Below are 21,817 nucleotides of genomic sequence, written 5' to 3'. Positions count from 1 at the left end.
GAGAGGACCCCAAAACCACCTCCCCTTGAGCACTCAATTCTGGGGAAGCTGCGCTCGGGAGCCGGGCCCAGCCTGTGGCTGCCCAGGCCCTGCCCAGGAGAGGCCCCCCAGCTGCACTGATCATAGAGCCAGGCCAGGTCTCCCCGTCACTCCCAGGATGCCCTCATCCAGCATGGCTCCCTGCTGTTCTTCAGGCCATTCCACTGGAAGGGAGACAGAGCACGAGGCAGCCTGTGCCCAAAGTAAAGATGGTGCCCCACGCCGGGGTTGTATGGGCGGTGAAGCCAGGCCAGGCTCCCGGATATTACCCATAGGAAAGATGGAGGCACCCGCAACCCCGGCCACGGAAAAGGAATCGCGCTGATGTCCCGGATGTTGCCCGTACTAAACATGGCGGCCAGCTGTGTTGGTGGTGACGGCAGCGCCGGCCTCGTTTTCCGGATGTGGCCAAGACACCTCCTTTGCCCTCACTAAATATGGCGGCTCACCGCCAGCCTTTCTTACCGGGTTGAAGCTGCAGAGGGCGACTGCGTACTTCCGTCCCGCCTCGCCTCGCCTCGCCTCGCCGCGGCGCGGCGCCGCTGGGAAGATGGCGGCGCTCAGGGCTCTGCGGAGGCTGCGGGCACCTTCAGGGTCATGGCTCCCGGGGCTGCGGCTGGGGGCAGCGCCGAGCAGGTGAGACCCAGCCCGGAGCCTGCCCGCACTCGCGCCCCCAGCCCCCTCGCGACCCGGTGACTCCCCCCGCCCCTGTCTCCTGCCCCCGGCACTTCTCTCCTGGGACCCCCCGTGCCCCTCCCCCCCCGGGATCCTTTCCCCCGGGAACCCCTCCCCTGCCTTCTCCCCCACCCTCTGGGCATCCCCCCCCCACGGGAGTCCCTCTTCCCTGGGTTCTCCCTCTGCCTTCCCTCGGGACCCCTGCCCTGCCTCCTGCGCCCCCCTCCCCTGGGATCTCCCCTTGCCTGCCCCCGTGACCTATTCCTCGGGGACTCCTCCCCTGTTTCTTCCCCACTGGGACCCCTCCCCTGCCGCCTCCTCCTCCTTTGGGACCCCCCTCTCATGTCCTGCACCCCCAGGACCCTCTGGGCATTGTCTTCTCCCCTGGTGGGGATCCCACCTTCCCTGGGATTTCCCGCTGCCTTCCCCTATCTCCTTGGCACCTCTCCCCCATCTCCTGTTCTCTTGGGGTCTTCCTCAGGGACCTTTCCCCTGCCTCCTGCACACCCAGGACCCTCCTGGGCATTGCCCTCCTCTCCCTGTCTCATAGACGCATAGACTTTAAGGTCAGAAGGGACCATTATGATCATCTAGTCTGACCTCCTGGGGTTGGGAAGGAATTTTCCTTCAGGGCAGATTGGCAGAGACCCTGGAGGTTTTTCACCTTCCTCTGCAGCATGGGGCACGGGTCACTTGCTGGAGGATTCTCCTCGGCTTGAAGTCTTCAAACCACAATTTGAGGACTTCAGTACTCAGACACAGGTTAGGGGTTTGTTATAGAAGTGGATGGGTGAGAGCATTGCTAGCTCCCCCCATGGGGACCCATTCTCCAGCCCCCTAGTAAGGACACTGTACTTAGCTCTTACCATAGATCTCTGCGCATGTTGTGGGGCTGTTCACTTTGTTACTCCAGCTGCTGCAAACAGGACCCAGAAACTTGCCTCCTGCAGAAACCAAACTGCCATGCTCCTGGCTGGTTTCTGTCATGGTGTGGCTACTGGATGGCTGTCATACAAGCCCCCTAGCTTGTGGGGCAGGTATATGCTGTGCCCTTGTGACAGAGTGGGCACATTGAGGCACGTTTGAGGTTTTCCTCTGACTTGCTGATGATGCTTGATCTAGGCTCAGGCACGAGCCATGAAGCCTTTCTCTGCACGGTTACTGGTTCGAATCCTGCCAGCGCAAGTTTGGATTTTGATGGTTTATGAAATTAGGGGAGAGGCTGTCTTGCTCCAACTGCATGACTATCCATGGCACAAAAGTCACCTTCCACCCTCCCGCTCCCCCCCACCCCCCCGGTGGATGCTAACTGATCACTTGGCAGAGAAGCAAGGCAAAGGTTTGAGTGGGGCGTGGAGACTGAACTCCCCTCATCCTTAGACAAGCCCCACGCGGTCAGGCTTGAGGGTGGTTGGTGGGGAGCAATTTGTGTACAGCTTGTACTGCTGCTCCCCAAACTATGGAGAAATAGGTTCCTGGGCTACCAAACCGCTGCCTTCCCCAGGATGAAGCTCACCTATCCAAGACAGAGTCTCACTTTCGATCCCCTTCTTCTCCCTTTCTCCCCCACCTGCCTGGCAACAACCCCTTTAAAAGCCCACTGAGTCTGGAGACTAGAGACGGGCAGGTTGAATGAACTTGCTGGGTTTGATACTCTTTCCTTATCTCTGTGTCCAGAGGCTCAAAGCAGTGGCAGCCAGATGTCGAGTGGGCCCAGCAGTTTGCAGGTGCGGTCATGTACCCCACCAAGGAGACTGAGAAGTGGGTGCCTCCTCCCTGGAACGGTGAGTTGTGTCGAAGGTGCCTGCCCCATTAAATGCATCGTCACCATGCGGATGCTTTTGTGTTGGGGATTGTCATGTTTTAAGTTTGGAGCCAAACCTGCCGCTGGAGTGTGCAGTCCTACCTCTGTGAACGTCGCTAGACTAGCAGCTGAGAAGCCCTCCTGGGCCCGATCCTGTAGTGAGCTCTGTGTAGATGGACCCCTGTATCTTCATGGAGCTTATTGTTGAATCGGGGCCTTACGTTGTCCACGCTGAGATTGTGGGAAAACAGATGTGGGGTAGCATGGAGGGAGCTTCCTTAGTTTCAGGTGATCTGGGTAAGGAAAGAAATCTGGGTTTGGTTTTTTTAAAGACTTTTTTTTTTTTAAACTGGCGTCTCCCTTTTGATAGAAATGATCCCATGGCTTTTATTTTAATATAAATGGAAACAGGATTTTGGATTTGAGACGTCTTTGCTGCATCTGAAACCCAAACACACATGCTCTGTGCATGAAGTGATGATGGGGGACAGGTCAGTTGTACAGAGTGCTAGAGATCGCTTTGTAAGATGGGCTGATTTGAACCTATGTTTTAACACAGCCAAACACAAGCAAAGACTGCAGGTCGCGCTGACAGGATGGGGAACAGTATCCTGGAGTGCAGTGACTCTGAATAGGATGTAGGAATAACTGATGTTTGGGTTTGCTGGCCATGCTGCGGGGGGGATTGGTTTGAGTCACAAATTCACAAAATGTTTCAGTTGATCTGAAGCTGCATCCCCCACCCCCCAAAAACAACAACAACAAAGTGGTTAAAAATTTGTGCTCTGCTCTAGTTGGGCTGGGCATTGCGTGCATGCATGTCCTGGTAGCTAACCAATTGGATAGGAGTTGTGTGATACGGTAGCTAAGAGGGCTTATGCGATCCTCTGTCTGTACAAATAGGGGAATAGCCATTACTGGATACTGTGTGTAATTCTGGTGCTCGTGCTTCAAACAGACTGTTGACAAATTGTAAAGGTTTCAGAAAAGAGCCACAGGAATCACAGAATCAGAGAATATCAGGGTTGGAAGAGACCTCAGGAGGTCAACTAGTCCAACCCCCTGCTCGAAGCAGGACCAATCCCCAACTAAATCATCCCAGTGAATGATTCACTGTCTGGAAAACCTGCCTGAGAGACTAAAAAAAGTTCAGTCTAATTAGTTTATCCAGTGAAGGTTAAGAGGTGACTTGTTCAGTTACAGGCACCTACCCGGGGAAGAGATTTCTGACTGAAGATGGCTCTTTAATCTGCCAGAAAAAGGCATAACTTAATCCAGTGGCTGGAAGCTGAAGCTAGACTAATTCAGACTACAAATAAGGCACAAATCTTTATGGGTGAGGGCAAGCAGCCACTGGAACAATGTACTGAGAGGTTTGGTGGATTTGCTGTCAGGAGACGTCTAACACGTTGTTTTTAAAAGATTTGTAGCTCCACCCCGAGATATGGGCTGGACACAGGACTCATGGAATGAAATTCTCTGGTTTGTGCTCTGCGGGTCGGGCTAGATGTTCAGAATAGTCGTTTCTGGTCTTAAAGTCCATGAAACGTCCTTCAGCTGGGCTGAAAGTCTAGACCCTAGTGAATTGCTTGCGAGATTAGAAAATGAGACTCCGAACACAGGAAGTGAGGGGGAAGAGAGCCTCAGTGGGAAGAAGTCAGGATAGACACTTTCCCATTGCTGTAATTTCATGCTGCTGCTAGTTACAAGGAAAAGGTAATTTGCGTGAAGTGCTGACTGGGGTTTTTAGCTGGCCTGTCCCTTTAAGCCAAGTGTCTCAGTAGCCGGCAGACCTGTGAACGCATTCGCTGTCTTTCTGGTCACTGAGACATGTGCTGCCGATAGATTGAAAAACAATCGGTCATAGGCAGGCTAATGTATGACCTATAATATTTGATCTAAGGATGGCTGACTGGTGTGTCATGGTGTGAGCTGACTACTGCAGTGGTCAGGAAGGGACTTCTCCCCTCATGCAGAATGCATTATGGGGCATGGTTCCCTCCTGTGAAGGCTCTGATCTTGGCAGCTAAAGGAAGAAAGAAACTAATGCACGTTCTGTGTGTGACACTGTTGGGGGGAATGCTTGTTGTGGGGGGGGGAGATGGGTGGGCTGCATGCTCTGGTGGTGGATGGGGTGCGTGGCTGTAGAGTTGTCCCTAGCAGTCTGCTGCTCTTCACGCGTGTTTGGGGGGCGGGGGGAAGTTACCGTGGTTTAGTGTTGTGTGTCCAGGTGAGCAGCGCCAGGCCTGCCGTTGTGGGAACCCTGTACATGAGCTCCCCTGTGCTGGGTCACTGTGGGGCTGCAGGCTCTGCCGGCGAGCTGCTGAAATTGACACGATGTGTGAATGCTACAGCGACTCCAACTGCACCTCGCTGAGCTCCGTTATTTTGACTGTTGTGATTGTCCCCGGAGTTTATCATCCCCAAGGGGCCGTGCCTGGGAGTCGCGAGTGTCCAAGAGAAACTTGAGCTAAAGAGACTTTTCTCGAACTATCTGCAAAGGAGCAATGCCTCAGGCTGGAAGGGGAAAGCCCCCAAGGGCAGGTTTACTCGGAGCCCAGCAGGAGCTAGGGGGCAGCCTGCAGGCTGGGGGGCGGCCCACGGGCTGTGCATGTATTTGGAAGTGCAACCTTTCTCAGTGTGATGCTTTCAGGCATTTCTCACATGGCAGAGCAGTGCTCTGCCCAGGCCACGGCTGCTCACATTAGGAATTCTCCCACTTCAGCAGCCTCAGGAGATGTGCAGAGAGGGAACTGTGGTCAGATTTTTCATGAGACGCCTTCAAGATTTTTCCTCCTGCTCTCCTGCTGGGCAGAGACCAAGTTTGGGACAGTTTGGCCCAGACAAGGCTTCCTCCTGGGTGGCCCCTCCAAGGCAAGCGCTGAGCTTCTGTGCTGGGAGCCGGGGTTTATGCTGGAAGCCAGCTTGCACCCTTCACTGTCACTCTCCCTCCTCACCATAACCGGACGCTCCCGGCCTCTGGACTCGTGGGGCGCTTGCTGTTCTTTACTTTGCACTGGGCACAGCGAACATTGGGGCGCACTCACTCTGGTCGCCCAGAGAGCAAATGACCCCCCTGCATAATGTGAGAAGAGCAGGGAGGCCTTAGAGCGACAGGTGTGCAGAGGCTGCTCCTATAGACAAGACCAGTGCTCTGCAAGGCTGAACTGCTGGACAGGGCTGCTCCTCAGTTTTGCCGGGGAAGTGGTGGGAATCGCATTGGCCGGTCGGGGTGGAATAGGGCTGCCAGCTGTGGGGCATGCACCGTGGGGCCTGAGTTCCCTTCCATCCCCGAGCTCTAATCCTGCTCAGCCTTTTTAGTGCAGTGGGGTAGGAGGGCTGGTGGGTCTCCCTGGAGTGCTCTCCCCTGTCCAGAGGTGCACCCTGCCATCTCATGGCCTCTCTTGCTCTCCTCGTGCCTGAGCAGACAAGGACCCTCCGGCTGAGAAGAAAGTCTCCAACCTCACGCTGAACTTCGGGCCCCAGCACCCAGCCGCCCATGGGGTTCTGCGGCTGGTCATGGAGCTGAGCGGAGAGACTGTGAAGAAATGCGACCCCCACATTGGCCTCCTGCACCGCGGCACAGAGAAACTCATTGAGTACAAGACCTACCTCCAGGTAACCTCAGGGGGGCTGTGATCCCTGGATCCCTGCCTGGACACCCCAATCCCAGAGCAGCAGTTCGGTGGGCTCCATCAGCCTGCAGCTCCATTGTGCGTTCCCGCAGTGCTCCAAGGGCTTTTGCACTTAGGCCAGCTGCCCCCTGAGAGCCCGATCCTGCAAGCCCAGCTCCTGCTGCAATCCCTGGGGATTCCCCAAAGTGGCTACAGGATGGGGCCCCAGGGATTCAGCTTCTTCCCGTGCTTGTTCCCTGCCTGCCCTATCCTCTGTGCCAGCCCGGATGGTGATTCTGGAAACCACTGGTGTCCCAAAGGGAGAGTCGTCTCAGGCCTTTAACCTCCTGCACGTGAGTGTCGAGTTCTCTCTGCCCTAGGGCAAGGCAGGGGCCAAATCAGGGCTTTGGGGCTCCCTGCTCTTCTGCCCCACAGCCTTGCCTTGCAGTCAGCAATGCTATCCCGGCTGCTCAGTGCATTCCAACCTAGCCCCACCTGGCAGGCGTGGGGGTGCCCTGGAGGCAGTCCGCCTTGCCCATACTGCAGACTGACCTCGGGCAGCCTGTCCCTTTCAGCGGCAGGGGTGGCCGCCTAGTCTGTATTTGGGGAGCATCTAGTAAGGACAGGGGGAAGCAGCAGGGAGCAGAGTGTCAGCAGTGTTGTTCAGTGGCTTGAGTAGGCGAGTGGAAGCCAGGACTCCTGGGTTCCACTCGCCTAATTTCACTCACTGTGGGGCAAGTCTGTTTCCCTCTCTGTGAGGGGGAGTACTGTCCTGTCTGACCTGGGGTCATGGGCTCTGATTCCCATTTGTAAAACATTTTGGGATCCGCAGGCCCCATGGGCGGGGTGGCGGTAGGGAATGCCGAGGTCCTGCCCCTTGGAGTAAAGAGCAAGGGCTGACACAGGCAGGACAAAAAACACGCACATGTGTGTCTCTTGTTTAGCAAGAGACGTCAGCAGCCTCCGAGGAAGCTGGGAAGATGGAGTGTCCTGCCAGATTTTGCATTAGGGCCTTGTAAACGGCGCTCCCTTGATTTACTGTCCGGATCAGATGTAACCTTTCCAGCCACCGGGGAAGCAGCACTTGAAGTAATCCAGCCCAGTAAACATGGGGTGGGAGCCAGGCAGAGCTGCGGGTGCCAGAGCACTCGGGGCGTGCAGCCAAGGCAGAAGCAGCTTAGTGACGTGCTCCCTTGGCGGCCCAAGCTGGCTCTAGCGGTGCAGAGTGTAAGCGCCTGGCTGGCATTTGGAGGCAGGCGATTCCCAGTGAGTGAGTCCCTACTCGTGCCCTGTAAGTCGGGGGGAGGCAGGCGGGCACATGCTGCCAGTTTGCCCACAGAGCGGGGGCAGGACCAGGGCGAGTGTTGAGCACTGCTTCCCAGTTGCTCCCCTCTGTCGGAGCAGGGAGGCAGCCAGCTCGGGGTGGACAGCAAGAGGTGTGAATGGTGAAGGCCTGTTGGGCCGGTGACTCGCTTTAGGGGCACTGTTCAGCTCATCAGAGTTAGCCAGTGTTTGTGCTGGGCTCCGGGCAGGGGCGGGGCTCCTACCTCCATGGGGAGACATGCCAAGTTTCACTTCCCTGCTCAGCTTGCTGGGGGCTGGCGCTTACCTCATGCCAGCTGGTTCTGTTTCGCGTTTAGGTCCTCATGCGCTGACTCAGTGCTGTTCAGAGGGTGTGTTTGAGGGCTAGAGGAAGGACGTGAGGGTCAGGATCCTGCTTCTGTTACGGACTCCTCGGGCAGGTCACTACACACCTCCATGCCTCAGTTTTCCTGCCTGTACACAAGGGATAATCACTGTTCCGCCCTGTGGTAAAGGAGCTCCCCTAAGGCAGGCTCTGGTCTGTTCTGTGCGGAGACCAGGAGGGTGACGTGCGCCAAGGACAAGCTGCTTCTGCTCTGGAAGAGCAGGTGGAGGGGCACGAGCACAGCTGGCATCCCGGGGAGTGCCCAGAGGCTGAGCTGGGTGCAGATGATCTGACGGTTCCCTTCCTCTGTGCGCTGCTGTTCTAGAGGCACAGGGAGCGTGTGCAGTACAGCTCTGTCCAGGGACCAGGCCAGCAGCTGGGGGCTGGAGGGATGGATTCAGATCTCACTGATGCATTGACTTCAGCGGAGCTCCTCTTGCTTTACACCACAGAGCCCTGGTCAGGCGCCCTCACTGTCATCGCAGCACTGAATCTGTGTGGCGTCCACAGCACTGCTTCCCCTGCTTTATCTGCCTGGTTCAGAGGAGAGGGTCAGCCGCCAGCTGTGTAGTGCCAGGGACACCGACTGACTGCCTGAGTGACAGCAATCCAAGTGTACTGTGCGTGCTCTGCAGCGACACAGCATTGTGATCTGACCCCTAGGCACCAGCCTTGGAAGGCTGTTCACATGGGCCTTGCAGGCAGTTCAGGGTTCGGTGGCAGGCAGGAACTTTCCTCTGCCTGCTCCAAACTCAGCAGACCATAGCTGTAGCTGTTGACTTGTAAGTGAACAGGAGGAAGCTGTAGAATGGGGAGAGCAAAGCCTTCTGGGAGTTGTAGTCTTTGGTCTGTGAAATGTTTGGCTTCTGCGAGGAGCAGGCGTTTCTCACTGCGGTGTTGCTTTGTCCTTGGAGATCAAGGCTGAGGGAGACCTTCACCGGGACTCTCCAGCCCCTCACACTGATCTCGGTACAAAACCATGTACTCTGGTTCCGATCTCAGCAAAGGAATTAGACGGGGTACTTGTGCCCTAAGAAACTTCCAACTGTCTAGGCCAGCGGTTCTCAAACTGTGGGGTGCACCCCAGGGGTGTTTGTGCAGTGGGGCCCTAGCCAGCCTCCACAAGGGGGCAGGGAGGGGGTGCCACCCAGCCCCACTCTTCCCCTAGCTCTGCCCCAGCCATGGCTGGGCTGTGGCCCTGGCTCTGCGGCCCGGCTCCTGGGCCCCGCTGTCGCTGCCAGCTCTGCCCCTAGTGCGGGGGAATGGGGGTGTGTGAATGCATTCTGTTACTCCTAAGGGGAGGTGAAAGGAAATGTTTTGGGGACCACTGATGTAGGCTCTAGGCTGGGCTCCTCCCTGTATGCAGTGGGGCTGCTCTCAGGCTCCCAGAGTGGCAGGCCTGCACGTATGTTACTTTGATTGTACCAGGTCTTGTGGCTAAGCAGAGCTGGGTGAGCGACGCCCTGCGAGCCCTGGCAATGGCGAGTCCACAGGGGGCGCTTTCTCCTCTCAGCGCTGAAGCACCGGGCTGCCTTTCGGCGAGATGTGAAATTGAGCTCTGTCTGCTGGTGGTGCTCGACTGGAATGACCCCAGCGCCCCTGCAATTCTAGCTGGCCGCTGGGCTCCTCCCCTCCTCTGGGACAGTGGCAGTGGGCACGGTTCCTCTGCTCAGGGATGGGTGAAGGGATCTCCTCTTTGTAACTGACCCCGTGCGGGTTGGCATGCTCTCAGCGCCAGGCAGTCTGCAGGCAGTGGTTCTGCCGAGTGCCGGGCGGGTGTTTGCAGGCTGTTCTCTGTCGCAGGCTTTGCCGTATTTCGATCGGCTCGACTACGTGTCCATGATGTGCAATGAACAGGGCTACTCCCTGGCGGTGGAGAAGCTGCTAAACATCACTCCGCCTCCAAGGGCTCAGTGGATCCGAGGTGAGTGTTCCCCTCACATTGGTTGCCTTGGCTCAGTGGAGGCGAGTCCCAAAGACAGCCCCTCCCCAGTCTTCCTCCATATGCCCCTCCCTACTGGACCTGTCCTGTGCTTTCTAACTGGCACCTTGGCAGGGGATCTCCAAGGCCAATGCCCGTTTGTCCAGGTAGCCAGCTGGGTCCTCGCTAGGAGCATAGGAGTTGCCAGTCAGTAGTTGGCTTATGCCCTGGTGCTTCTGGCCAGAGCCCATCACCCATAATGCACTGAGGGAGCAAGATGCTTGAGGCTATTTTAGTAACTGGGGATCCCGCGTCCAACACTGCGCTGGGTTCCCCGGCATTCTCTCTCCCTCTGGTGGGCGTCGGGGGCGGAGGCTGGGGGAGGAGAAGCCTCTGGGCACCTCGCTGAGCTTGGGCTAGTATCCTCCCTTCATACCCTGTCGCTGCTCCCACATCACCCAGTGCCCAGCCCCTCAGAGCCCATTGGTGGTGTTCTGAATTAGGCCAGAAGAGGGCACTGGAGAGAGAGAAGGGCTGAGCCCACATCTGGCAGTTCCCCTTCCCCGTGTGCCCGGGTGTGACAGCTGCGCGCTGCCCGTCTGCCCCTTCCCCGTGTGCGACGGCTGTGCGCTGCTCTGCCCATCTGCCCCTCCCCTGTGTGGTGTTGGACACATGCTGCCCACCTGCCCCTTCCTCATGTGCACGGGTGTGTCAGGTGGACGCTGCCGCCTGCCCCTTCCCCTGTGTGTCAGGCACATGCTGCTCTGCCCATCTGCCCCACCCCTGTGTGCTGTTGGACACATGATCCTCTGCCTGCCCGCCTGCCCCTTCCTCATGTGTGTCTCAGGCATACGCTACTCTGCCTGCCCGTCTCTCTCTGACTGGGGCTTTCTCTCTCTCTCTTTCTCCCTCTCACCTCCCACTAGTTCTCTTTGGGGAGATCACGCGGCTTCTGAATCACATCATGGCTCTCACCACCCACGCTCTGGACATCGGGGCCATGACCCCCTTGTTCTGGATGTTCGAGGAGAGAGAGAAGGTAAACCCCACAGCTGGCTCTAACTGTAGCCAGCATCATCATCGCAGGAGAGGGGCAGGGCAGCCAGAAGTCGATGGCCCCTCTGCTCCAGCATCCTGTCTCTTTGAATGAGCCACAGCACGTGCCTCCTCAGCCAGTGCCTAGCCCCAAAATGCAGCCAACAGGCCAGTGCTGTCTAAGGTGGGTGGAGATTTTCCTGGCCCAGCTGGGGAAGGTAACGCCTGGTGTCACCAGGGACCCCTGGAGCTCAGTCCCAGGCAGAGCCAGAGGCCCCAGATCTGGAGTGGGGTGATTGGCCAAGGGAGGAATTCCCCCTTGGCCCAAGGGGTTTGCTGATAGCAACCTGAGTCAGATGGCGCTGCCCATGAATCAGTTGCTAGCTCAGCCATTGCTGAGGATTCTGCAGCCCAGGCCAGGGCTAAGCAGCTCTGTGCCAAAGCCCAGCGGTAGATTACGCAGGCTCCATGTATCCTGCTTTGTCTTCCTCCGCTATGGTGCTTTCCCGGGCTGCTCTTCTGCCTGGCTCCCTGGCCCTGCTTGGTGCTGGCTGGGGCTCAGCTGGCAGCCTTGGATAGACTGACTCATTTCCCCCTTCTGTGGAACACGCTGGTGCTTCCTAGTTCACCAAACAGGTCCTGGAACGGGGTCCTGCCGGGGTGTGACCAGCCCATGCTAGGGCGTTGGCAGCGAGAGCTGTTGGCTGCTCCCCATACCCCTGGGACCAGTATCTCTGGGGTGCTCCGTGGGGTGGATCCTGCAGAGCTGGGATCACGCTAGGGCTGGGGGGGCACTTTAAGGCTGGCCAGCCAACCTGGTTTGCTTGTGCTCTGTGCCCCGCGGGTGCTGGGCATGTGGGTGAGCAGTGCTCTTTCTGTCCCTTGCAGATGTTTGAGTTCTACGAGCGGGTCTCCGGGGCCCGGATGCATGCGGCCTACATCCGGCCTGGCGGGGTGCACCAGGTACAGCCAGCAGCGTGCAGCTCTCTAGTGCTGTGCTGCCCCGGTCCATACAGAGCTGTGCCCGCCTCCCTTGTGTGGGTAGCCTGATTGGCTGCTACAGCGTGAAGTGTGGGGAAGTCCCCAGACCCTTGTCGGTGGACCATGGCGCCTTCTGCAGCTCATGAAGGGACCCAGCTCCCAGCCTCCTGCCGGCAGCTGCTCGGGGGAGCTGGGGTGGCGGAGCTGCAGAAGGAGCTTGTGCTGGATTGGGCACGGGCACCCAAGCCCCTCCTCCTTTCTTCAGTAGTGGCACTTCCTGCTGAGCCCCTTGTCCCGGTCCAGTCTACTGAGAGCAATGCTGGCCTCTCGGGAGGGCTTCTTGCAGCCCTGCCACTGCCAGGAGCCCCATTCGGGGAGGGGCTGCATCCCCCTTCTGTCCCCCTAGACAAAGGGAGGATCCCCTTTCCCCACCATGGAGGGCCTGTAAGGTGGCCGGCTGGAGATGGTCAGCGCTCAGACAAGATGTTAAAATGTGACTCTGGCAACTGAGTGTTTCACGCCCATGGCCCTGAGCTGGGGGCCAACCTTCCCCACAAACTGGTGTTGTAGGGTCTGCGACTGGTCAGGCCAAGCAGGATTGCACCTTGGGCTCCTCTGTCCCTCCTCTAGGTTGGCTTGATACTCAGAGCCAGGCAGCGGGGAAGGTGGGGAGTGGCTGGGGCCTCGTCAGCATTTCTCAGACTTGGCAGCAACCACCGGCCCCCCTGCTCCTTGGGTGCTGAATAACCCCCCCGAGTTCTCCAACCGGGTGCGTGTTGTCTTCCCCCCAGCCCTGTCCCACATGCACACACGTGCTGCAGGAAGAGCTCAGATTCTGCCTGTGCTAACCCTGTCCCCGCTACCCCCAACAGGACCTGCCCCTGGGGCTGATGGACGATATTTACGAGTTCACCAAGAACTTCTCCATCCGGATCGATGAGCTGGAAGAGGTGCGGCTCCCAGGATGAGTCGCCGTGTGAACTGGGGGTGGAATTGTTCTCTGCAGTCAGCCCCTGCTGTTCCCCAGGGAGGGGACCCCTGCTTGGGACCCGGGAGTGTAGGAATCCTGTGTCCCTTCCAGCCCCATGAGTCTGCATGTCTCAGGGTTTGTGAAGGGTTTTGTGCATTCCATTCCCTCTCTCACCCTGGGTCAGGCCAATGTGGGATTGGCCCCTGCAGCCTCTGCCAGGTCTGGGTCGGCTGATCCAGCCCCCAGTGGCTGCTCAGACGATCAGATCCGCATAAGTTTTCCTTCTAGCAAGCAGCTAATACAGCCACGAAGGGAGCATGGGGTGGGGTGCTCTTTTACAAGGGCGAGCAAATCTGTGTGTGTCTGGGGGCAGGGAGGCTGACTGCAGAGCTAAATTCTTCGCAGGCCCCGCTGTGTGTGGAGGCGCTATGCCTGGCGGCTGGGTTGCTCTGCATTGCTGACAGCACTCTTCCTTAGTCGAGGTGTTGATTACATAACCATCAAGAGCAGGAAAAGCAGAATTCCATCTTCATCTGCAGGGGAAATTGAGAGAGGTGCAGAGTGTGACGTGATCATGGTCTGTTAACGTCTGCTGTGTTCCACTCCAGAGCTAGCTGCATTCCAGCGATGGGGAGGGTATATACGTGGGGTGAAATGCCTCCGGGTGCTTGGAGTGCCCGGGTGCTGTATCATACGTGTACCTGTGAGCAGCCAGGGCCAAGTGTTTGGAATGAGTACCGGGTGACGTTTTGTTGTGTTCACTCCCTGTCTCCTGGCAGATGCTCACTAACAATCGGATCTGGAAGAATCGCACGGTTGACATTGGAGTCGTAACTGCAGAGGAGGCTCTCAATTACGGTTTTAGGTATGATCCTTGCCCAGGGTAACATGTTGTAAGGCAGGCTGGAATGGGGGTGGGAGCATCCCGGGAAGATGAGGTCTATATGCTGTCTGTCCCCTCCCCTACTGGCCGGCCTCGCTGGGGTGTCAGTGGATGGTTGATGGTGTCGAAAACAGTGCGAGACCCTGGCGCGGGTGTGTGAGAAGATGCCCCTGGTCTGGGAGGGGAGCCTCACTGCAGCTGCAGTATGCCTTGCTGGTGGGTTTCCCTTTTGCAGCGCCATCTAGTGGCTAGAGCCAGGAGAGCAGAGTCCCGAGATCTGTACCTGACTCTGCCCCTGCCCCCTCGCTGTTCCTCGGTTTCCCCAGAAGTGATGGGGTAATAGCGGCCGGGGGTGGGGTAGGGCTTAATCAGCGTTGGAAGCTCTTGCTAGGCAGGCTGATGGCAAGTGCCCAGGCTAAGGTAGAAACTTCCCCTGGGCGGCGGATTTGGGAATGGCCCCCTGGAAGGCTTATGCTTTTCTCAGCCGTGTCTGGGGCTGGCCACTGCCAGGCCAGGGCCCCGCTGCTCAGCTAACCCTTCCCTCTTTGCCCTTCCCAGTGGGGTGATGCTCCGTGGCTCTGGAATCCAGTGGGATCTCCGCAAAACCCAGCCTTACGACATGTACGACCAGGTGGAGTTTGACGTTCCAATTGGATCGCACGGTGACTGCTATGACAGGTGCTTTCCATGTGGGGGGAGAGGGGGAAGTGGGGAGGTGGTGCTCCGGGGAGGGCTGTGTCCCACGCTGAGCTTTTCGGAGAGGGGAGATTGACCCCAGGGAGGGCTGTGTGCTGTGGTGAGTTCTCTGGGGATGAGGGGGGAAGCTGACCACAAATAGGGCCATGTCCCATTATGAGTTCTCCGGGGCAGGGGGGAAGCTGACCCCAGGGAGGGCTGTGTTGCATACTGAGTTCTCCCAGGGGAGGGGCTAACCCCAGGGAGGGCCGTGTCCCGTGGGAGGTGCTCACTGCTCAGGGACACGCCTGAAAGCTGCCCTTGCAGCACAGGGACCATTCTCAGGCTCACTCCTTTCCCCCTGAGGCACCTGTCTGTTCTGCAGCCTCTCCGTGGCCTGAGCCATGTGACAGCAGCTCCCTTCGCGGCCAGGGGCCCTGAGTATCTTTTCCACAGAGAGTCCAGCAGGGCTGGGTGTCGCCTGCCAGGCTGTGCGTGGCTCAAGCTAAGCAGCTGCCTCTGTGCGGTGCTCAGGCTTCCAGTCAGTCCTGCTGCCTGGCCCCTGGTGGGCTGGAATTGCCTGGGCTAAGCCTGCTCCGCCCCCCTCCTGCGGCAGGTACCTGTGCCGGGTGGAGGAGATGCGCCAGTCGCTCCGCATCATCCTGCAGAGTCTCAACAAGATGCCTGAGGGGGAGATCAAAGTGGATGATGCCAAAGTCTCCCCTCCCAAGAGATCCGAGATGAAGGTAACGGAATGCGGCGCCTCCCGCCCTTGGGGCCTCGATTCTCGGGGAGGGAACAAGCATCTCTAACGTGCGCTGCAGCCTGTCCCAGCCTCGGGGGAGGCTGGGCTCGTGTCAGACCAGAGGACTGCGGGGCAGGGCTCCTGCCTTCGGGGGAGAGTGGATGCCCTGGGGAGTCCAGATGCCTGACTTTTAGGCTCAGCTGTGACTGTGGGCATGGTGCTGGCTTCCCGGGAGGGGGCCCAAGGCCGCAGCCCAGCTGGAGAACACTGGTGCTGCTCTCGTGCCTTTCTCTGAGGGGGGTTCCTTTGGAAAGGGAGTGGGCCAGCAGTTCCTGGGTCTCTGGCATCCCTGCCAAGCTGGGTGGGTGAAGACAACCGCAAGCCACAGGCAGCTGCTGGCCATGGGGGATTCCTGTTTTCCCTTGTTCCTGTAGTGTGACCCCGTTTCGCTAAGGAGCGCTGAGCCCTGTGGGGGCTCGGAGAGCAGGCAAATGAAAGTGCTGTTTGGCTAGCACCTGGCACATTGGGGGCTGCGCTGGGCTCGGCTCTCAGGTGCTGCCACAATATGAGTCACTGAGGAAGATGAGATGGAAGATGGGCTTGTGACAAGCACTCAACCCGGGTGACCCTGGGGTGTCGCTAGCCCTCTGAGTGCCTCAGTTTCCCTATCTGCAACAGGGGGAGAACAACCCTGCGTCTGGTGTGTGAGTTCAGCCTGGGGCCTCTCGCTCTGTGCAGCCGTGGGGCTGCTTTCGTCCTACTGCAATATGCACGATCCAGATTGAAACTGCCTTCGATTGTGGGCCCTCAGTAAAAGCCGGGGACGGGGGCAGGTCAGGGGAGCTGTTGCCCACAGGGGAAGAAACGTCTTTGCCCGGATGGGACCCAAGACAGGGGCCCTGACTTCTTGTCGCTAAAGACCGGCACCTGGGGATGGAGGAGGAGGGGTGCTGCATTCCTGGTCACTTCCTGCCCAGAGCTGCTGGGTAGTGAGTAGCGATACGCACGGCGGTAGGGCTGGGGAATCTCGGCAGCAGTGTTTCTGGAGGAGGGGAAGGAAGTCGCAGAGAAGCCAAGTGACTGGGCCAGTGTTGCGCTGTGAGTCAATGGCGGAGCCCTGGCTCCAGTCCTGGACCTGGCCGGTGCTGCTTGCCTGCTGTGATGCCCCAGGGCGACTGTTCTTCCTGCTGGGGGCCGTGTGTCTGCGCTGGGGCGAGGACCCGTGGAAATGTTCGCTCTGTATATTGCTGTGTCTGTAGCCATGGGCTGAGATGGTCCAGGCCACCTGTCTGATGCTCTGAATTCCCTTCTGCGCAGACCTCCATGGAGTCGCTGATCCATCACTTCAAGCTGTACACAGAGGGCTACCAGGTGCCGCCCGGAGCCACGTACACAGCCATCGAAGCCCCAAAGGTACCCGGTTTTCGGGGCGTACAACCCTTTGCCTATGCCCTGGGTGCCCTCCTCCCTCACAGGTCCCCCCGGCTGTGCCCTGTGGAAGCAGGTGCCATTACAAACCATGGGAAATGGCTGAGCCCCTGGGGGTGTGTTAGAGCTGCTGCCCCTGCCACTCAGCCGGAGCCTGGCTGCTCGCTGCTGGCACTGCCCGTGGGAACGGGCTGGCACTAGAGGACAGTTGCCACTGGCTGGTGATTGCGCTTGTGATGTTCCATCGGCCCCAGCTGCCCCGGGGGGCACCGCTGGGCCAGATTCCCAGGGATGTGTCTGGGGCAGCTCTGGGTGTAGACTGCAGATGGGGTCCTGGGGGCTGTGCAGGTCGCTCACTGACAGGCCCAACCCAAGTGGCTCCCCTTTGCCTCGCCTGGGTCCCTGGTTCTGCTCAGTCATGTGATGAGCTGCTGGGTTCTGTTGCGTCCCAGAGTCCTTTGTGCCAGCTGCCTTGTGCCAGTGTAGGCCACCCTTTCATGCTGCAGCTGGGACAGGCTTGCCTTGCCTGAGCATCAGGTGCAGGGGGAGGCCCTGTGGGAGAAGAGAAGGGGCAGGCCTGTCTGCAGGGACGGGGGGCACCAAATGCCACCCCACCTTGGGCACCTGTGCCCAGCGCTGCCATCTGGCTGTGGGAGGGCTGCAGAATCTCTGCTTGCATCGCCAACTCCCTACTCCATCCCGTAGGGCGAGTTCGGCGTGTACCTGGTCTCCGACGGCAGCAGCCGCCCCTACCGCTGCAAGATCAAGGCACCCGGCTTCGCTCACCTGGTAGGAGATTCTCTGAGGCTGGGGGCTGCCGGGGAAGGCTAGAAAGGGGGAGGTTCTTGCTTTAAGGGTGCCACAGGGACGGAATGGGGTGTCTCGCTTTAGGGATGTTGCTGGGGAAGTCTAGGGGGAGGGGATGGGGTGTCTCGCCTTAGGGGTGCCATTGGGACGGTGGGGGGGGAGGGGATGGGGTGTCTCGCCTTAGGGGTGCCATTGGGACGGTCTGGGGGGAGGGGATGGGGTGTCTCGCCTTAGGGGTGCCATTGGGACGGTCTGGGGGGAGGGGATGGGGTGTCTCGCCTTAGGGGTGCCTGTAGGGACGGTCTGGGGGGAGGGGATGGGGTGTCTCGCCTTAGGGGTGCCTGTAGGGACGGTCTGGGGGAGGGGATGGGGTGTCTCACTTAGGGGGGCCGCAGGGACCGTCCTGGGGGTGTGTCACTTTAGGGATCTGCCGGGACTCTGGCTCCCCGCGTTGCACAGGGAGTGGCTGTGAGCAGTGTCTCGGCGCTAGATGCCCAGCATGATCTGAGCTCTGCCCATCCTTGTGGATCGCTTCCCCTGCGCTGAGCTGCGGGCCCCAAGCTGCTCCCAAGCCACATGGCACAGAAAAGGGAAGTGTGGGCAGCCGCAGCTCAGCCTGCAAAGGGGCTGCATCGGGCACGGGGGCCAGCTCTGGGCTTCTGGCTTTGCCTGTTGCTAGTGGAGCTGCTGGCCAGGTGCAGCCTGCACAGCTGGGTCTGTTGCTGAGCAGCTCCTGCCTGGCTCTGGGGGACAATGCTCCCTGGGCCCCATTGCTGTGGAGGGTGGCTGGGCCCTCATGAGGAAGAGGTTGGTACAGACTTTTGACCTGGGGCCCTGGGCTGAGGGGCGTTGATTGCTGGGGTCCTGCCCAGCCCCGGGGCTGGAAGGATCTCCTCTTGGCTGAGGAGCAGGAAACGCTGGGTCCCAGCCTGGGGATGAGTTTCAGGCCCTACCTGTGCAGCCCCAGTCCCACCTGCCATGAGAGGCGGTGGCTGTAGGCGGGGTGGGGGAGGTCGTAGGGACATGCCCCGGGTGCCAGCTGGAGGCTGTTGAGGCTCAAGACACATGTGCCTGGTGAACTTTCATACCATGGGCTTGGCCCAGAACCTCTGCTCTGGGGAAGGTGCTTCCATTCAGGGCCTTGGCCTGGCAGCCTGGCATTCCTGCTGTGCCAGGCGGCGCTGCCCTGTGGCATTCTAAAGCAGAATGCTTGAGAAAGGGGCAAATAGTAACTGCTGTTTTTGTAGGACCCACAGAAAAATAGTGCGCTTGTTCCCTTCACTAGTGCTTGGCCCACTGTGTGTAGCTCCACAGGCTGAGTGGGCTGGGAATGGGAGACTTCCCAGGAGCACCCGCTTCCACAAGCAACCGGGGTGGCTCATGGCGGGGTCTCTGGTCGCTAGGCCAGCACAGGCCCCAGGACTGTGCTGGGGAGCTCGTTAGGGGGCGCTGTTCCATGGGAGTCGGTGCTGGAGAAAGGAAGAGGAGCACCCCCCCACCCCCACCCCCAGCTCAGCTTGTGAGATGAGACCGGTTGGCCCGGGTGTCCTGGCCCCATGGCAGCCTGGCCAGTAAGTGTCCTGAGCACCATAGCTCAGGCTGCATAGCTCTGCCCCTGCTGTGCCAGCCGTAGCTCTGCACTTCCAGGGTGTTGCCTGGTTCCCCCCAAGGCGGTTGCAGGACTGCCAGTGGGTGGCGGTGCCCCCCCTCCCCTCCCCCGCCCAGGATTGTTCCCTGCAGGGTAATTCCAGGGCTAGCCAGGCTGCTGCATCCCATGTGCTGGCACCCGTGTGTCTGTTCACAGGGGGAGGGGCTGCAGCCCCCGGGGAGACAAGGCTCCTGCTCTCACCGGCCCTGGGGAGCCGGGCTGGCCTGTCCCTAGAGCCCTTGACCCGGTTGCTTTGAGGGAAACCAGAACAGAAAGCAGCCAATTTCAGCAGGGAGGCAGCAGCTCATGGGGCCAGCGAGCTCCGGGCTCCTGCTCTGCTCTGCAGGCAGACAGCTGTGGGAGGCTGTTGCATGGGCGGGGGTCCAACTAGCATCATATGTGCAGCTCTGTGCTGGCTGGGGGGCTCTGGGGTGATGCAGCCAGCTGGCCTGGGCCTGGCTGCTCCTCACTTGCTGTCTCTTCCCCTCCCCCTCCACCCCCATCCCCAGGCCGGGCTGGACAGGATGTCACGGGGCCACATGCTGGCAGACGTGGTGGCCATCATCGGTATGTTGGGCACCGGGGGAGGGGAGGAGGTGGTGCAGGCAGTGAACAGCAGGGAGGAGAGGGGGGCTGCTGATCCAGAGTGGCTGGCATTGCTGGCAGGTGTGTGGGTGCCAGCTGGTTTGGGGGAGCTTTCTCGAGATGCCGGTGACAAGCAGGGAGCCAGATCTCGAGAGCCTTGGGCCTGGCACAGCCCCGCTGACTCCAAGCACCGTGCCCCCTGGGACCACTGGCTCCTCTTAAGCCTGTGGGGCAGGGCCTGCTTGTGCACTGGGTGCCCCAGTTCCCCTGCAGGGGGCTTGAGGGAGTTTGGCGGCTGCTGGCCTGGGGGCCCGCAAGAGCTCCTCTGGCCAAAGCAAGCCTGGTGGTACCGTGTGATGGGCCCTAACCCCCTAGCGATTCCCATGCCCATCCTATCTGACCCCTGATGTGGGGGGAGGGGGAAGAGGCCTTGTGCCTGGGGCCAGGAGGGCTGGCTTTGCCTCGCTGGGTGCTGGGAGGAGTCTCTGCCTTGTCCTGTCTAACAGCCCCTCTCCTCGGCAGGCACGCAGGACATCGTCTTTGGGGAGGTGGACAGATGAGCTGCTGGGCCTGCGGGCAGCTGTCTGCGAGCCCTGGTGCATTGACCTCTGCGCCCTGTTCCTGTGCACGGCGCCTGTCCAAGTGGGATGTCGTGTCGTGTGTGTGTGTGTGTGTGTGTGTGTATGCGCATCTGTGTGCGCTCGCTGCTCCCCATGCATGGGGCTGTGTGAATAAAGCTCCCTCTGCAGCCTTCTGCGGTTTGGTTCTTAAACTGAAACTGTGAATGAGGAATCGCCTCCTTCCCCCACGGCTGGAGCTGCAGGCGGCTGGCTGGCGGTGTGGAGTGGGGAGGTTGACTGTCTTGGCATGGGGCGGCAGCCTCCTTTCACCCGGGTCATAGCTCCAGTGAGGCTGTTCCCTGGTGTCCCTCCTCACCCCCTCCACCTTGCCCCCTGCTCTACCCCTCAAGTTTCCTCTTAAATCTCTCACCTCCTGCACTTCCCACCCCCACGGTCTGAGTGTCGGGAAGGGGGGGATGTGCTGATTGTGTGCTGGGGGAGATCCCTGTCATAAAGCACTTTGCTCTGGGCTGGGTGAAGCAGGCTCTTCCCCCAGAAGCTTCCTGTTACTGCGGAGGGGGAGCAGCCGTTCCCCCTGCAGGCTGAGACTGCAGTGTGGGTCCTGGCTCTTCTGGGCATGTTTCTCCTCCCCCCCAATTCTGAAGTCCCCAGTGCAGCCTCTGGCCCCTGCGTCCCCTTGCCCAGTGACCTCCCCTCCTGACTGAAGCAAGCTGCCCTGCAGCCCCAGCTGGAGCAAGGGGTGTTGGTGAGGTCTGAAGAAATGCTCATTACCCCCCGCCCCTCCCATGCTTCTCCCACCCATCCCGGCAAGTAACATCTGGCACATTAGTGGTGGCCCAAGCAGCTCTTGCCTCCAGCTGGTGCAGAGTCCAGCTCCTTGCCAGCAGTCTCGCCCCAGCACTACTGCGCTCTGACAGCAAAGCCCTTGTCTGAGAGGAGGAGGTTGGTGAAGGTCTTAGCTGTCGTAACGGACTTTGACTTAGTCCCCCCTGGCATCCTGGTTCAAACGTGAACGCTGCAGGGTCACTGGAGCCAGTGGCTGGTCACAGAGATCTCATGTGCCGGTGAGGGTGCATCATGCCAGGGCTTCGCTCTAGCAGCGTCCTGCAGGGCTCTGTTCTCAGCCCGATGGTATTCGGTGTATCGAGCACTGGGCTGTAGGAAAACAAAACATAAAGTCAGCGCGGATACGACGGGCAGCTGCCTCCCAGTGGTGGAGCAGTGACCCGTGCCAGGTGCTGTACGTGACATCAGCTGGATCCCTTGGTCAGGGGTTGGAACGATACATGTCCAAGGCCATGCAGCTAGGAACACAGCATGGGTCACACAGGCAAAGGGAAGCTGGGTTGGAATGGGGGACGCTGGAAGGGATGTGGGGAACCAGCTGAAGATGAGCTCCCCGAGTGCTGCTCCAGCTGCGAGAGCTCCTGCCCTCCTCGTGGGTAGAGACGGGAGGAGTGAGGTGGTATCTCCTCTGGATATGGCAGTAGTCACTACTCGCTGTGTCCAGGGCCACACCCCGTGCTGCCAATGGGCTGGTACCAGCTTAGAAAGGGGCTCAGAAAAGAGCTGCAGGAATGATTTAGGGGCTGGGAAACCTGCCTGAGGGAGAGAGGAAGGACACTTGACTTTCCTGGGGTACGATCAGCACCTATGAGGTGACGTGATCGTAAGGGCCTGACTGTCAGGTATTTCTTCTTGCCCAAGGTGCCTTGTGGGGGTTTCAGAAGCATCTAGCT

The 21,817-nt window shown here is 59.4% G+C and overlaps 1 protein-coding gene across 1 annotated transcript; it reads left to right on the top strand.

The window, feature by feature from the left end:
• The first annotated feature begins 569 nt into the window (after window positions 1-569).
• NDUFS2 (NADH:ubiquinone oxidoreductase core subunit S2) lies at window positions 570-20,249 on the top strand. The gene is made up of 14 exons (XM_032765163.2): window positions 570-675; window positions 2,392-2,498; window positions 5,946-6,136; window positions 9,623-9,743; window positions 10,667-10,779; window positions 11,664-11,738; window positions 12,629-12,706; window positions 13,506-13,591; window positions 14,168-14,287; window positions 14,901-15,030; window positions 16,347-16,442; window positions 17,163-17,246; window positions 19,422-19,479; window positions 20,020-20,249. Exons 1-14 carry the CDS (start codon window positions 590-592, stop codon window positions 20,055-20,057), a joined length of 1,383 nt encoding a protein of 460 aa, XP_032621054.1. The 5' UTR covers window positions 570-589; the 3' UTR covers window positions 20,058-20,249.
• The last annotated feature ends 1,568 nt before the right edge of the window (window positions 20,250-21,817 follow it).

The sequence above is a fragment of the Chelonoidis abingdonii genome, chromosome 11 (assembly GCF_003597395.2).
Source record: "Chelonoidis abingdonii isolate Lonesome George chromosome 11, CheloAbing_2.0, whole genome shotgun sequence".
NCBI lineage: Eukaryota > Metazoa > Chordata > Testudines > Testudinidae > Chelonoidis > Chelonoidis abingdonii.
This window is presented reverse-complemented; position numbering and strand designations above follow the sequence as displayed.

Excerpts from the sequence above, each read along its gene's own strand:
- NDUFS2 (XM_032765163.2), top strand. The coding sequence starts at position 590 with ATGGCGGCGCTCAGGGCTCTGCGGAGGCTGCGGGCACCTTCAGGGTCA. Across the intron at positions 13,592-14,167 it reads GCTCTCAATTACGGTTTTAG|TGGGGTGATGCTCCGTGGCT; the intron begins GTATGATCCTTG and ends TGCCCTTCCCAG. Across the intron at positions 19,480-20,019 it reads AGACGTGGTGGCCATCATCG|GCACGCAGGACATCGTCTTT; the intron begins GTATGTTGGGCA and ends TCTCCTCGGCAG.